We start from the raw sequence: 16,769 nt of genomic DNA on the forward strand, positions 1-16,769 counted from the left end.
CCATTCATACAAGAACCTATTACCATAATAATTGAGAGAGATAATTTTATTTTATTTCACCTTCATTTCCTGCCTAAAAAGTTTACACTGAAAATTGAAAATTTTGCAAGATCAACATGAAGTACCGGTACTTTACCTACCGGTAGATATTACTGTCACACTCAATACTTACTTACTTACTCCTCAGCGCTACAGGTCGTTACAACCCTTGGCCTCCCAGACATAGCCCCTCCATCTCTCCCGATCCTGTGCCTGCCTTCTCCAGTTACGAACTCCAAGCGTCCTTAAATCATTCTCCACATCATCCGTCCATCTACTCCTAGGCCTACCTCTTCTTCTTCTATTGTATAGCCTTTCCCTCCATATACATTTTGCAACTCTTCATCATTCATCCTTACCATATGTCCTATCCATCTAATCCTGCCAGCCTTGATAAATCTGACGATATCCTCACTGCCCAAGAAACGCTCAATTTCACATTTTTTTTCTCCGTTTCCAGTGTCCATTTTCACACACAGGCCAAGGATCCTTCTTATCACCTTTCTTTCAAAAATTCGTAGCCTTTCCATGTCACCAGCATTAAGTACCCAAGTCTCAGAGCCATAGCATACTACAGGCCTGACTAATGCCTTATACAACTTCACCTTTGTAGCTCTTGATAGTAGTCGAGACTTGAATAACTTTATACTTGCATAGAATGACCTGTTACCTGCCATTATTCTATTTTGTATCTCAGCTGTGATCTTACCATTACTTGTCACAAGCGTTCCCAGGTATACAAAGTCATCCACCTGCTGAAATGTGTAGGGTCCAATTTTCATATTCTAGTAGCTCCCCTAACTACGGCTGGTGACACTCTTAAATACTTTGTCTTGGCCTCATTGATTTTCAAACCCATTGGCACACTATTGTTCACCAGTAGAGTGAAAGCTTCTCTCAAGGCCGGCACAGTTCTTGCTATTATGACCAAGTCATCTGCGTATCCACAGACCTGCCACAATCTATTCACAACAGTACTTTCATGTGCAATGTCCTTTACTGCCTCGTGCAGAGCTAAATTGAACAACAATGCCGAGAGAGCGTCTCCCTGCCTTACTCCATACTTCACAGGAAAACGCCTTCCAACAGACTTGCCTATCCTTACCCTAGAGTATGTCTCGTTCAGGGTAGCCGACACCAGCTTAATTAGTTTTGATGGCAAACCGTTATTGTTCATGGCTTCAAGTAACTTCGTTCTGCAAAGACTATCAAATGCTCTTTTATAATCCACAAAAAGCAAGTGTAGAACTATGTCATGCTCTATGCACTTCTCCATTGCCTGCCTCAATGTAAAAATCTGGTCAACTGTGCTTCTGCCTTTCCTGAAACCCCCCTGGTAATCGCCCAATATCGCCTCAGCATATGGGATGAGCCTTTGCAGAAGTATATTTGTGAACAACTTGTATACAATGCTAAGCAGAGAAATGCCTCGATAATTATCACAAATCATTTTATCTCCCTTTTTTAAAATTGGACAGATTATACTTGTCTTCCAGTCATCTGGCATTCTTTCCTCTCTCCAGACCATTAAAATCAACTCAAAGATCTCTTTCTTCAATCTATCCCCTCCTTTCTTGATCATCTCACTTAGTATGCCATCCTCACCAGGAGCTTTGTTATTTTTCAGGATTGTTATTGCCTTCTCTAGTTCAGCAAAGGTGGGTTCTGCAGTTTCTCCCTCTTCTCTCACAAGAGGTTCAAACACCTGGCTTGGTTGTTCTTCTTCCCCCTCGTTCAGCACTCCTTCGAAATGTTCAGTCCACCTCTCTAGAACCATCTCATTACTAACAACACATCCATTTTTGTCCTTACACCCATTCATCTTGCCTGAAACCCCTTCCTGAACCAATTCACTTCCCTGTATAATTTTCTGCTCTGGTTAGTATTACTCAATGTTTCTAAGTTTAGTACCTTTTGTTTCATTGCTTCTCGCTTTTTGGATCTTATAATTGATTTTGCTCTCCTTCTTAGCTCATTGTAGTTATTTCTAGCATTTCTTGTGTTCCTTTGCAACATTTTTTTCCTAGCTTCATCTCTCTCCCTTAAAGCTTCTTCACACTCGTCATCAAACCACTCCTGATTTCTTTCCTCTACCTTCACTCCTATGGTTTCTTGAGCAGCACTGTCTAAACTATTCCGTATCCTTTCCCATTGCACCTCCAAATTCACCCTTTCCATGTTATTCTGCATAAACTTCCCTTCCAAATTGTTTTGAAAGATTTGCCTTTCATCATCTACCTGCAACTTATCAATATCCCACTTGCATCTTCTTATTCCTCTTTCCTTGCGTATATTGGCCAGCCTGAATCGTACCACAGCTCTAACCAAGAAGTGGTCAGAGTCACAATTTGGACCTCTCATTGTACGCACATCTAGAACTCCTGAAGCATGCCTGGCAGATACTAACACATGATCAATCTGGTTTACCACTTCACTCCCTGGTACTTTCCACGTGCCCAGATGAATTCTTTTATGTGGGAAACTGGTGCTTTTAATAACCAACCTGTTGCTCTCAGCAAACTGTGCAAGTAGGAAGCCATTATTATTCGATTCATCATGAAGTGAAAAGTTTCCTGCCACAGTCCTCACTGCACTCTCTCTACCCACCTGAGCATTCAAATCTCCCAGCACCAGTACCATATCATGTTGCCCGATCTGATCCATCTTGTTTGTCAATACATCATAGAAATCTTCTTTTGCTTGCTCATCCGCATCCTCTGTAGGGGCATAGACCGATATTATAGTTACATTCCTGAACCTCCCCTTCAGCCTAATCATGCACATCCTCTCTGATATTGGCTCAAAATTCAGCAATTTCTTTCTCATTTCAGCAGTGATGAAAAAGCCAGTACCACCATAACCAGTTCTATTTTCCGGACCACTGTACAGCAGAGAGAACTCTTTTTTATCAATCTGCCCTCCACCTTGCCACCTGATTTCCTGCAGGGCAACTATATCTAACTTATAGCGCTGTCACACTCAATATCACATTAAAACTTTTCTGGAGAAATTTTCAAAGCAGATAAATATTATACTCTAGAACCAAAATAATAGGTAGGGTGCTTATCAAAAAACACACACACAAGTCGGGGTTTACATGTTTTTATGATACTGATGGCCTTGTTTTTAATTTCCCTATAAAATATACCGTATTGGATTATTATCATAACGCGACTACCGTACCTATCACTCTCAGGAAAAAGTTTTTAAATAATTAAGATATTACTGATTAATATAGTATTCCAGAAATATTTGAGATGTGATAACTCTTTGAGAATCTGGGAAAGCTTTTCATAAAGGAGTCATTAACCCCTTCTGAAAAATATATCCATCATTCTAAAAACATGGATAAATCTTCGAACTACCTCTCACAGTAAGAAAATTCAGAAACATTTCATTTTAGAATGCAAGATTATTCTCCCTTCTCACAACTGATAGTAGGTATAGATTGAATTTCAAAATAGGTTTTTGCTGCGTTGTGCATTGCTGTGATTGATCATTACGCAATGAAATAATTACGGTAATCAATATTATATTTTGATTGACTCAACAGTTTTATTCTCATTCTATTATAATTTTTAAAAAAGGATGTGTTGAATTCATGTAAAAGATCTTAGAATGTTAAATCGATTTTATTTGATTCCAGGTCTGTTGCTCTTTTGTGCAAAAAATCCTACAATATTTATTATATGCAGCATGAGACATATAAAATAGGCTACCTTCATTTTGCAGTTGAAGTGAATTTTCTCACTTTCACCATCACGTGAATTTCATAAATGTGGGAATTGTTTTCAAAGTTGAGAATGAATAACACATAGTTGTTATAAGTAACGTACACAGCTTGTAATTCAATAGAATTTCTTTATGAATAATTATGATCAAATTGAACGCATAACTTGCTTACTTTTTGAAATAATTTCTCAGCATCCTCTTTTTTGTTTCATGATCTTGATAATATGGAATCAGGATCAACAAAAATCACAAAAAATGATAGAACTTATTTTATTTTACAGAAGTATCCTGCTTGAGAATAAATAACATTAATATTCAATAAATAATTTAAATGTTCTATCCTACTTTATAAAGCTTTAATCTATATTCTCTTTTGTATAAAATATGAGGAGCTAATATAAAACCTTTCATTGTTTTTTCTTGTGGATGATTGTACAATGTTTTTAATTTTCTGCAAACATATTAGGCTATTTCAATTATTAAAACTTATTAACGCTAAATAACTTTATACAAGATTCATTTCTCAGTGATTTATTGGTCGATATATCCAAGAAGTATAAATGCTAAGTGAGGTTTTAGCTACCGCAAAAGGACTGAAAATGAGCAATCTATTGAATGAAACTGTTTTATGCATCACATTAATTGACTTTATTTAAAAATGTTATTGACTGTTTAGCTTCCATTTAAATTTGGCGAAGCATTTGTTTGTTCTCCATTTCTAATAATGAAATTTGACATATAAAAATTAAATAAAAGACATCCGGTCCTAAAGTTACAATTTGTAAAGAAATATGAGAAGATTTTCAAAGTTACTGTATATATGTTATAGCAGAGAGAAAATATAAGATATACTTATATTTTATCTCTGATTACAGTAATATGCTCACATGAAATTTGAATAATAAATATTTATGTATTGGAACCATTGGAGGACCGGAAGAAGAAGGAACTGAGCGCTGGTATCGCAAAGGAATGGCTGGAATGCCTTTTATGATAGCCTACTCCAAACTGCTATATCAAGTAGTAATACCTTCCTGGTAGGTAATAGTTTAGTTTAGTTTAGTTTACTTGTTCGTCACAATTACTGAACTGCATTAAGGGAGCAACGATCCCGCAGTATATGACACGTCAATAGAATAGAATGACTGACTTTATTTTTCCTAGAGAGCGAATCATGTTACAGCTATCATCACAAGAGACCCAGGTGACCCAGGAGATAGCACAGATCAGGCTTGTATCGAGTGGGTATCTGGATGAGGAAGCATGACATTCAGTTGGCAATGGCCTAGACAGAGATTGTCATGATAAACGTAAGAGAGGGCTCACTCTTATTGATATGATGATTGGTGATCAAGAAGTGAGAGCTAGCCCAGCAGTCAAGCAGATATGCAGAACTCATATTTAGAATGTATGTGGTAAGGTAACCAGGGTGACATCATGTCTGGCTAAAGCAATCAAGGAGAAAACTTCTACTTTCAACAACCAATTCCATTATGTTGTATGGAGAAGAGGTCTGGGCGGGATCTGTCTGTATTATAGAAAATTGGGAGGCTTTGCAAGACTATGACAGCAGTCGGCTAAATTTTAATCGTGATTAATAATTTCACAAGAACCAATCAGAGAAGGCTTTTTCGAAAATAGGCTTCTCAGATTGGTTCTCATTAAATTAATCACGATTAAAATTCAAACGAATTTTGTGAAACCGGCTCTTTAAGGCAGCTGTACAGAGGCAGGGAGCTCTCAGGATTACTTGTGCATACCGAATTGTCTCTGAGAAAGCAGTTTTATAACGTATTAACGAGTTTTATTAATGGCTGTGGAGAAAGATAGGAGGAAAGCCTCCTCTGCCTTGTCACCGCCTTCTATATAGGATAGCTGATACCGGTATATCTGTTCATTCTTGTTCGAAGTAATCAATTTCATTCACCAAGGAATATTTTTTAAAATAATCAAATAATATTTTCAATAATTGAGAAAATATTTAATTATATTTCTACATGGTTCAAAAATAATCTTTCAATATTGATTGATTAGCTGTCTTTATTCAAAACCTAGGACGTTAAACCTAGGATTAAAAACGTTGCGGGGCTAGAAAAGCATAACACTATCTGCTTTTTCGAATGATACACCTACAGTAATCAAATGCTGCCATTATAACGTGGACTTAACTATAGTGGAGGCAGAGTTACAGTTGAAACGCTTGCACATATAATGAGAGCAATTACCTAAGTAGACTTGGGACGGATTGCCGCCTCTAAAAATTCCCATTCTGAGGCTATGGCCTCTTGGCAATGGGAAGATGATGTATCCCATGTGTGAGCACTTGGACTCTGAGGGAACCTGGGGAGGTGGATTTCCATCTAACTCATTTTCTGACTGGCCACGTTTATTCCAGATCCTACCTGTGTAGGATGGGTAACGTGGAATCCCTTCAATGCAAATATTGTCCAAAAATGGAGCACAGTGTGAAGCGTACCTTTTTTGAGTTCCCTCTTTTTTCTGGGAAATAAGTGTTGTTAAATGCAAATATAGTCCCAGATAATGTGGTGACAGTGATGCCAACAACTGACAAATTTCAAGAATAAGAAAGAGGATGGATTCCTTGAATGATGTTGGAAGGGGCAGCATGAGATAGCGGTGTGAAGAGTAGGAAGCAGGTATGCTAAAGGTGCAATTCCTTAGCGACGACTCGAGCCGCGTGGTAAGGGACCCAGCGACTGGAGCAAATAAACTATATTACTCATTAGATTCGATTATTCATTAGATATGAATCATAAAAGCAATCTAGCAGCCAACAGTTCAAGTTCTTCCGCCATAAGGTTTATACAACATAAAAATAATAATGAAATTATAGTTTTTTATTTATTGGATGGAGCGAAGAATACAATAGTCAGAAAATAAAAAACATGCTAGTGTCCAAGACTTCTTATATTTCTAAATTTTGTCTTAAATCGTCAAAATATTATGTAATATCCTATGTGCTCTAGCCACGAGTCTTGAGTCGTCGCTAAGGAATTGCGCCTCAAGACAGAACATCCCAGATTGGAGTACTGTAATGCTCAACAAGAGTTTCCAATCTGGGGTATTATGTGCAAAAATGAGGATGATTTTTTAGTGAGGTAAGAATCCGACACTACCAAGGTGATTTCGCTACCAAGGTGGTACCTTTAAGAATGGGGTTTCTACCTTAAAAAAATTGGGACCATGAAGAAACAGATATTTAATATATCAGCCCAACGTTGGAAAGTCCAAGGTTTTTTTTACGGTAGAGTTTGAAGAAAAATAATGTAAGAGAAAAATCTCAATTGAAAATTTGAAGTTTTAAAACGTTGATCGCATTTTATTGATTCAGAAAAATGTTGTAGGATACAAGTATAAGCATAATAATGAGTGGACAAGTTCAAGAAATGAAAATACTATAGAACTTAGACAAAAAATAATATATTGATGAAAAGAAATATTTTTTTCGACAATAAAACATACACAAGAGGTGGAAAAAACAATTCTAGATAGGTACTTAACAATAAAGTACGTATAAATAAAACTTTTAAGCCTTTATTCATTAGTAAGTGGGTAGTCTACTAGTTGAACTAGTACTCATATTTTTATAAAATATTATATTATCTTGCTACAACCGTTCGTATTTTATAATATTATAAGTACTTAGTACTTACTAAATAAAGAATAGTAGAGATCAATAAATAATAATAATAAAGAGTTACTATACAGAAAACAGAGTAGCTACACAACAAGAAAAATATAAATAATGAATAAAAACTACTACAGGTTAAAAAATATTGTGGCTGAGTAATGGAACAGAATATAGATGAGTAGCTCTTAAGATTAAACAATCATCAATAAAAATCTAAATAAAGAATATATTTCAATTCAACTAAGTTTCTGTTCTGGAGTGTCCTTATGTAGGTGTTGTTGTATCAGATACCTTCCAATAGATTAAAATTCTAGATACATCTTTCAGATGAAAATAACTTTTTCTTCCAGTACACTTTTTATTAATAAACAGGAAAAAACCATAGATCCTCAAAGTGAACCTCTTCTTATTACATTGTACATTAATACATCAATAATAATATTATAATAATATCCTAATAATTCATTAATTGAACAATTTTCAATTATTGTTACTCATGATACATCTTCTTCATTCTCAGTTACTCTTCTGCCTAACAGCGTTGGGTAATGATACATGTGATAGTAATAATAATTGTTGTATTTTGGACCAAATATTTTCAATTGAACAAAACGAGTTGATTATTCTATCTTCCACAAATTTTCCTTCACTACAACACATAAAGAAAAATATTTTAAACTGAGCCTGTAATTAATAATGTATAAATGTTACATTCTTGAAAAACCAATAAGGAACAGCACCATCTAGTATTTTATATTATCGATAATACATTGAATTTTAATATAAATACTCAAAATTAATCTAAATATGAATTCGAAATGGGAAAGTATACTTTTCTTCATTACGGATGATGTCACATGAGCTTGTTCGAGAGTAATGGAAAGTGCGTGAAACTTTGTAAGAAACAAAGTGTTAAACTGGATAACATTTGGTATAGGAATTTCCTGAAACAATCTAAAGGTAGGCGCGCACAGATCGTCATCGGACGGACGGCACGCATCGGACGATTAGATTTGATGCATTGTTTTCAATTGGAGTGCGCATACCTATCCGCATCCGTATAGGTATGAGCACTCCAATTGAAAATAATGCATCAAATCGAATCGTCCGATGACTATCTGTGTGCGTCTACCTTAAATCGACGACGACTGATGAATGGGGAACTATTAGTGATTTCATAAGGTAATCGATACTCTAGCTAAACTCTGACTAATGCGACAAATAATTGAGATGTATGATTATTTTGCTGAGGGTGATGAGCCTTAGGTTTGTGCGTGGGCAATGAGGCGGATGATGATGAGAGATGAGTGGACATACAGTTTTAGGTGGGTTCCAAACCACCTAATTTTGTATATCAATATGCACAACTAAACTAAATTCAAAAGTTTTCGTTCTAGCGTCTGTTTTTCTCTTCCAGTTTCTGAAATGTTTATGATATAATAAAGACAGAAACTCAATATTGAAATTACACGTCACAACATAAAAAACACATTTAGATTTTTTGAATAATTCCATAATATTTTTATAAATTAAAGGCTACAGAAAAACTGGTGACAGCTACTGAGGGCGTGATGTTTGATTAATTTACATACGCTTGGTGCCAAAACAAAGGGTGGCGGTCCTATATGTGCAGCTTTATTTGTATTTTGGAAAAAATGTTCATCAGGCCACAGATGTAAATAAGTGGGGATATGACAGCTTTTTGGCAAAACTTTAACATTACTAGTAGGAGTTGATTTTTCTTAATTGCGGATGCAATTGAATACATGAGCCCACAAAGAGCTTACAGCTTGTGCGTGGGTAATGGAAAGTCCGTGGGTGATTTGTTGAGATGATCAAACGTTGATCCATGCCTACCGGCGTGATTCGAACCCGCGAACAGGTAGCGCTAGAAGACTTAAGGGTGCACGCCTTAGTTGTCTCGGCTAACCTGGCCGGCAAATTGCTAGACAAACGCTGTGTACTTAGAATAGATGAGCATTCAAATTAATTACTTAACATTTAGTATTTAATCGAGTCATAGAATCTCTACACAAATAAAATGCATAATCATCGAGTGACATGTCTGGCTCAGGTCTTGTGTTGAGATTTCAGGTTACTATTGATCGATTTCAGGGCCTCTGACCTGACTGATCAGTTAGCTAGACAGGAGTCTAGCGTCTAGATTGCTTCATGACACCACTCTATATAATTACTGTATTTGTTAGAATATCCTTTCAACACTTCTTAGTGTTGTATCTTCAACATATTTGTGAAATGAATGAGCTTTGACTTTTTGTGTTGTAGTGAAGGTGTTGTGGAAGTTATCGAAATTTAACAAATGACTCAAAATTGTAACAAATACTAGTGTAGCAAACAGAGCTAATTTTGATTCAATTCATTTTATCAATGTCACGCATTGTAATTTTTACAATATTGACTCAAGTCGCATACAAATAAATCATAGTCACATACATTACACAAATGAAATAAAGTTGTAATTTAATAAGTGAACAGTAAGAATATCACAGTTGGAAATCAATGCAGTAGTTCGCCAATGTCATATCTCACCGAATAATTGGTTGTGAAGAAGTACAGTAGTTTTATTCAATAGAAATAAGATATATGTGATTATAGGATAAATTTAAAAGATTATACAACAATAGAATGAAATCGAGAATTTATTCGTTCTACTTAATAGAAATGAGATTTGAGTGACTATTGGGCCAAATTTCAAAAATTATATATAATAACTGAAGGTAATCAAGTAATAGTTATTATGCAATGATATTTGAATAACTTTTTGTGTAGTTGAGAAGTTGATATTGTGGTAATTATTCATATTAGATAAAAAGACTAAGAAATTGTCAAAAACCACAGATTTATTGATAGTTAGAAAGACCGGTTTCGGTTGTTACACCATTGCCAATCTCTGATAAACAATGTAGAGACTAATTTCTTAGTCTTTTTATCTAATATTTGAATAACTATAGGGTAAACATTGAAAAATATTCAATGATAGAAGGAACTCACGTACACTTTGCTTAGGTCAATAAAACTTGAGTAATTATAAGGCTAAATTAAAAATAATATTCCACGATAGATTGAAATTGGGTATTTTTCCTGGAAAGTCTTCTGAACTCTCATCGCATTCACTGACATAATATCTAACATAAAATAATATAAACAGAAACAATAAAATTGACAAACTTTTGGTAACTTCAGCACTCAGTTGGTTTCATTGCCATTGGCGTTGGCGTTTTTTTGATCGAATTTGTTACCATTTGTCTTTATGAGGTAGAAAAAGTAGGCCAATGTCTCCTTCTCATTGACAGGAATTGTTTTGAAGTGTTTCATTAGTACCTGTAAAACACAAAAAAAATAATTATGAATGAGGAAAAATTAACATGTTGTACAATTGAATTTGTGTTCCAGAGAAAATTCTTATCTGAACAGAGCTCAATCCAACACAACCGTCCCGCTCAATGGATAATCTCCAACTCCCAAGGCAATTGTGCCTTGTTTTGGTTTGATTCCTACATTAATACTAATGAATATAAGCCAACTCACATGAGCTAGTGGTGCCTGTAGCTTACTACTTTATAATGACAGTGGAGAAAGATAGGATAACAGTGTTGCCGATTCTCAGATTTGCCAATGCCTACTACAAAAGATAGCTGATATCGGTATATTTGATGTAATATCAACTGTTCTTGTGAAAAGTGTATTTAATAATAAATTTTCATAATTGGGATTAAATATTTTGTCACTTAATTATATTTCCACATTGTTAAAGACGATCTGGCAACATTGCGGAGCGAGAGTAGGATAGCATTATCTGCTTTGTAGAATTATAGACAAGGATTACAACGTGGACCCCACTATAGTTTTGATTTGAATGCCACATTAATATGAATGGATAAACCTTGTTTTGATTTGGACCCCACATTTTAATTCCGAATTCGGGGGAGCAGTTGTGGGCATTGCCTGTTGGGCCCCCAATCATTTTAATGAATAATTGTGTAGCCTATCTCAAATCAATCTACGTATCTTATTTTTCTTTTGATTCCTTAACCTATCGGAGGTTGGAAATCATCACAGCGATTCTCACTTATTATCTCTTCTTTTTATTGTTGGAATGACTTCACATTCCTTTGCCATCCGTAAGAGTACATTTCTATTTGTCACCCTCCACATCCTCCTGAACACCACATTTCAAATGCCTCGTTGTTCTTGAGGTTGACTTTTCCCAGGTCCATGCTTCCATGCCATAGAGTAACGTAGAGAACCCCAACACCCCAATATCAGTGAAGGTTTACACTGTTAGTGAAATATTTTTATTTGATTTGGTTTTCAACTTATCTAAATTCCTAGTTTATATATATTTTGGACTCAAAGTTGGACAAAACTTAAGTGATAAACATAACCTATTTTTGGGCAATTTCTATCCAAATTGGGAGAGGGACAGTTTAGGGCTTTAAGCCTGTTGTTCCTTTCCCAATCATTCATAGTTGAGAATGATATTGTATCTATCAATGTATAAACAAATAAATATGCGTATTCCAAGTTGCAAGCCAATATATCAGCTGCATAAAATCCCTCTCATTTTACTGAACGTCTGGATAGATTAATTAATATCAATTAATGTGGAGTAAGGCAACTCACATCAGCCAGCTGAGCCTTGTTGAGGCCCGGCCGCGTGGGCACTTTGAAGTGTCGCTTATACCGGCGCAGAGTGTTGACCTGCAGCTGGTAGAGGTCGACCTCTGGCACATCTGTGTCAGTCTCGTTCGAGTCATCCTCGGAGTCCTTCCTTCGCCGCTTGGTGCGCGCCGACTGGATCACGCTCTTGTGGTAGTCGCAGATGTAGATATGCCGCGCCTAAACACACAGTCAAACAACTATTAACAGATTGAAACACTCGCTTCTAATTAAAACAGAAAGAAAATTGAAATCTTACTGGATTTGAAAAGATGAATGGAAGTTATAGATTGAGACGAAACAAACCACAGACCAATCCTTGTTTGAAAGGAGAATGAGAACTAGTAATTGAAGATGATAGCTTCTTAATCCATTCCAAGCTGCAATGTATTAACACACTGTTTTAATGTTTTATACAACGACTCAGATTTAGTTTTGATTTTAGCATAGTTTGGAGTGAGATCCATGTAAAAAAATTTGGTGAGGTAAATTTGATGTGGAGTTTTTTCTTTCTAAACATTGACGACCTGTAGTTGAGGATCATTTCTTTTCTAGCAAAATTAAAGATGATGGTTTCTTAATCCATTCCGAGCTGTGATGTATTATAAAACATTTATGTCGTTGTATAAAACATAAAAACATTTATGTTGTTGTATAAAACATAAAAACATTTATGTTGTTGTAATAAAACATAAAAACATTTATGTTGTTGTATAAAACATAAAAACATCTATTTCGAAATGCCTTCAAAAATAAAGAGAGGAGTACAGGAGGAGGAAGGACAGAAGAAGGAGAAAAAGTAAACAAGAGAGAGAAAGAAGAAAACATGAAGAGAAAAAGAAGGAGAACAGGAGAAGTAGAAGAAGATGATGAATTAGAAGAAACAGGATCAGCTATTGAAACACCAGTTTTAGGCCCGCCGCAAAGTAGACCCACGCTAATCCACGAAAAGCAACCCACGCCGTGGGATATTTTGTAAACCATTGCTAGGCTTCTCTAGACATCTGTGTAATACATGCCATGAATAATCCACTTGTCAGCTGATTGATTATGAATAATTCTATAGCAATGGTCAAAGACCTTAAAGATATATAGACCCACAATGTCTATGCCTTCCCAATGATAGCTCTTACTTGAAATTGAAGGCCGCCAATGGGGTATTTTAGCACGAGATATTATATATTTGTAATACTATAGATCACAAAGGCATTGGTATGTAATAATCTTATGGGTTGCCCCCTCAATGGCGGATTTCAATTCCAAGTACGACACTAGCACTGCATGTGAGTCTATGCATCTTTAAGGTCTTTGGCAATGGTTTACAAAACATAGAATGTTTGAATTCAAAATATAGAATTATTCATAATCAATCAACTGACAAGTTGATTATTCATTGCATGTATTACACACATGTCTAGGGTAGCCTAGCAATGGTTTACAAAACATCCCACGGCGTGGGTTGCTTTTCATGAATTAACGTGGGTCTACTTTGCGGCGAGCCTAATCACCTATTTAATCCACTATTATTCGAAGACATTACATGATTCGAGGAACAGCTGATAAAATACTGTAAAAGTATCTTAATATTTTTCAGCACACTGGAATAAAGCATAATTTTCTAACACCAATATTGAGAAAACATCAGAAATCGTCTAATTTTCTCATTTTATTTCCAAATAGAATGTAACCCGTGCTACGCAAGGGTCTATTTTAAAATTTGACGAACTGAAAACTTGACGTAAGTGTTTGGCATTGAGAAAATTAAAGAAACACATAAATATTCATTCATTCACTACAACCCATCACTTTCGTAGGCTATTTAATTTATTCAAGTATGGTATAAGAAATTTCACAATATTTTCAATGTTGGAATTCCATTGTGCTTCAATATGTACTCTAGTATTTGTTTACTAATTTTATTGTTTATGTATGAAGTTGATTGACATCTAATTCTGCAAGGATTGTCACTGATTTGAGTGTTGACAGTGAAACACAGAAATAAGTACGGTATGAATTTGATTAATATATAGGATTGTCACTTGTCACCGACCTGCTGGTCCAAATGCAGCTTGAGCCTGCGTTGTGTGACTGTCTTCTGGATGCGCTTGCTGTAGCACGCATTGCCCGCCAGCCGCTGACACCGGAAGCTGTCATCCACCAGACAGCAGGTCTGCTCCGGGGCACCACGGGAGTCCTCCTCACCTGAGCTGAACCCACCTCCGTTGCCCAAGTCACCGCTACTGCGCTGCATTCTGACAAAACAAAACACATTAATACTCATGAAATTGATTGACATCTCGTTGGGTAGTTAGACTGTATTAAAATTCTAACCAATACGTACATATATATCATTTTAGTAGTGCATACTGGTTATGAAATTCATTGAAATCCCTTTGCTAAGCTGCTCAACAATACAAACATACGTATAAACACAAAAATGGATGAAGTTAGTTGAAATCTATTTTGGGAGAAATAAATAATTTTCTATTTTGTTACTTGTCACCAGCACTTTAAATATGGCTTTGTTTGGTGTTGTCAAATAGGCCTAAGTATAAATGCTAGAAAAATAATATTTTTATTTCTAAGAATATTACATATGTAATCTGTATTTGATAATTTTGATTTTATTTTAGTAGGTATTCCATATGCATGGCTAAAGCTGACATTCTTTCTCTTAGAAAGTCCAGTGGATACAGTATTATATTTTTCATTCTTAAATTATTAAATAATTCTCAATTATAGCATATTGACATAAAAAAGTAAAAACCAAACCTTTACCTTTCAAGAAATTTTTCTCTCTGACACGTTCTCCCCAATCCTTATTTTAGTGTCTCCCAGCCTCGTTCTTCTTAATCCTTATTATAGTTTGCAACTGTGTAGCTACAGCCTGTAAAAAATAACTTGATGTACTATGTAGCAAATGGTTCAACTTTCCAATGATGATTTTTAAATGTAAATACAAAAACTAAAAAATTGAAATCAATTAATGTCTTACCTATTCTAACTTATTAATAACTCACCTTATCACTCGAAAACGAAATAGCATTTGTTAGACGCCTTACCAAGTTAGACTAAAATATAGGCTGAATATTATTATGATTACATTTTCTACCAATTGTATTTATTGGCTTCCAAGTCAAGAACAGGCCAATGATTTGACTATATTTTGAAACTGTATCAGTACCTATTAATAATAAGTGTAGACTTGAGTTTTCAATTTTTTTTTTGACGAAATCTATCCAGTTCCAGCTTGTCATGGATTTATGAAGAATTGAATTAAATTCCTGTTAACTAAGGCCCTCCTTACTGCTTATCCTTCTTTAAAAACCTAATACTTAAAGTTGTTGCCAAGGAATGTGGCTTCCAGATAGGCAGCATCTAAGTTTTCTAGTCAATTACACCTCTGTGGAGGTGCTAGATACAGATGCTCCTCTCTTAGCCCGAAGAGAGTAAGTGCCAGCAAACAACAACAAGCGAATAAAAAATAATTAAAGTGACAGGTGACACAAAAATAGTTGATCTACAGCTTTCATTACATTGGAGTTTATTGAAACAACATTTTAGTATTTTCCCATGTCTCAGAGTTAGAGGAGTCAGTTTTAATTACCATAAATTGGCTTACATATTCAAATCATCAACTTTGCTCAATCAAAACATGAGCTGCGTTATGAATGTTACGTGTGCTGTTTTAAAATTAACATGGAGGACACCGGTAATACAATACAATGTCATTTAGAACAATACAGTATAAGTGAGTCATATATATTTTTGAATGTAGGTAGTTGAAGAACTGGTATTTTTAATAACAGATTTACCATTTAGCAATATTAGCCTAGGTATACATACGGTGGTGAATGAGAAAGCTGTATGAAACTTTACCGTACTGTTAGCTAACTGCATAGGTACTCGAAAGAACAAAGGACATGATATCTATCTAAGGCTCAAGTAGAACACTTTTAATAATCTACCAATAAATCGATTAACTAAAAAACTTGTTATATGTCATAATAAAGTTATTGTAATTTTAAAACATTGGACAATATGTAAATAACAGCCAACATTTTGTGAAACGTTAGCTTACGTTCACATTTACAAGTTGTGAGTTTTTGAATGAAACAGGGTAAACTGAATGAAAAGAATTGAGCTATAATCATTTGAATAGTAAACTGCTTACTAACCTTGATAAAAAAAATTATATCCTTGTCCTTGCTGAATTGAACAATATTTTTAACTCTACAGTAGCCAAAATTTATCCTTCACAGAGCAGAAAGCACATTAGCTCAAGTCAAATGCCAACCAACAACAGGCAACAGCTGAAGCTAGGGCACAAAATAAACACCAGCTGCCTACTTGATAATAATCGCCAGTACATTGTCCCTGTATTGTGGTGACATCTGGTGGATGTTCAGAAAACTCCATATTTTTTCTTTCTAGCTTGATTGATCCGATTTTTAATCGATAATCTACCAAAATTCATAATATTGTCTTGTATAGTGTGATATAAATAAATATTTGGTATCTTGAAACATTATATTCTGTTGGAAATATGATCTAAAGTGTAAAACAAAATAATTTTTGTTTCTCCCGCGGTTTGAAAGTCTCTTGATTATTGGCCGGGTCAGCTCGTGACGTCACATCATATACTTTCGTCTATTGGTAAGATTTT

At 35.1% G+C, this 16,769-nt stretch overlaps 1 protein-coding gene across 2 annotated transcripts; it reads right to left on the reverse strand.

Moving 5' to 3' along the window:
• Positions 1-8,327: 8,327 nt before the first annotated feature.
• Positions 8,328-16,435, reverse strand: LOC111059219 (histone deacetylase complex subunit SAP30 homolog). Of its 2 annotated transcripts, XM_022346850.2 has the most exons (5): positions 16,282-16,435; positions 14,882-14,990; positions 14,154-14,355; positions 12,068-12,283; positions 8,328-10,765 (listed from the first exon to the last, which is right to left on the reverse strand). In XM_022346850.2, the coding sequence occupies exons 3-5, from the start codon at positions 14,352-14,354 to the stop codon at positions 10,631-10,633; spliced, it is 552 nt and encodes a 183-aa protein (XP_022202542.1). In that variant the 5' UTR covers position 14,355; positions 14,882-14,990; positions 16,282-16,435; the 3' UTR covers positions 8,328-10,630. The 2 variants fall into 2 exon arrangements, with proteins under 2 accessions (XP_022202542.1, XP_039294939.1); XM_039439005.1 differs by lacking the exon at positions 14,882-14,990 and having other exon boundaries at positions 16,282-16,411.
• Between the last annotated feature and the right edge of the window lie 334 nt (positions 16,436-16,769).

Source organism: Nilaparvata lugens, chromosome 12 (genome assembly GCF_014356525.2).
Source record: "Nilaparvata lugens isolate BPH chromosome 12, ASM1435652v1, whole genome shotgun sequence".
Classification (NCBI taxonomy): Eukaryota; Metazoa; Arthropoda; class Insecta; order Hemiptera; family Delphacidae; genus Nilaparvata; species Nilaparvata lugens.

What these genes read in the sequence shown, in the direction of transcription:
- LOC111059219 (XM_022346850.2), bottom strand. Translation starts at nt 14,354, where the DNA reads ATGCAGCGCAGTAGCGGTGACTTGGGCAACGGAGGTGGGTTCAGCTCA. An exon ending in AGCTGCATTTGGACCAGCAG is followed by an intron (nt 12,284 to 14,153) that starts GTCGGTGACAAG and finishes CTGTGTGTTTAG; the next exon opens with GCGCGGCATATCTACATCTG. An exon ending in ACAAGGCTCAGCTGGCTGAT is followed by an intron (nt 10,766 to 12,067) that starts GTGAGTTGCCTT and finishes TGTGTTTTACAG; the next exon opens with GTACTAATGAAACACTTCAA.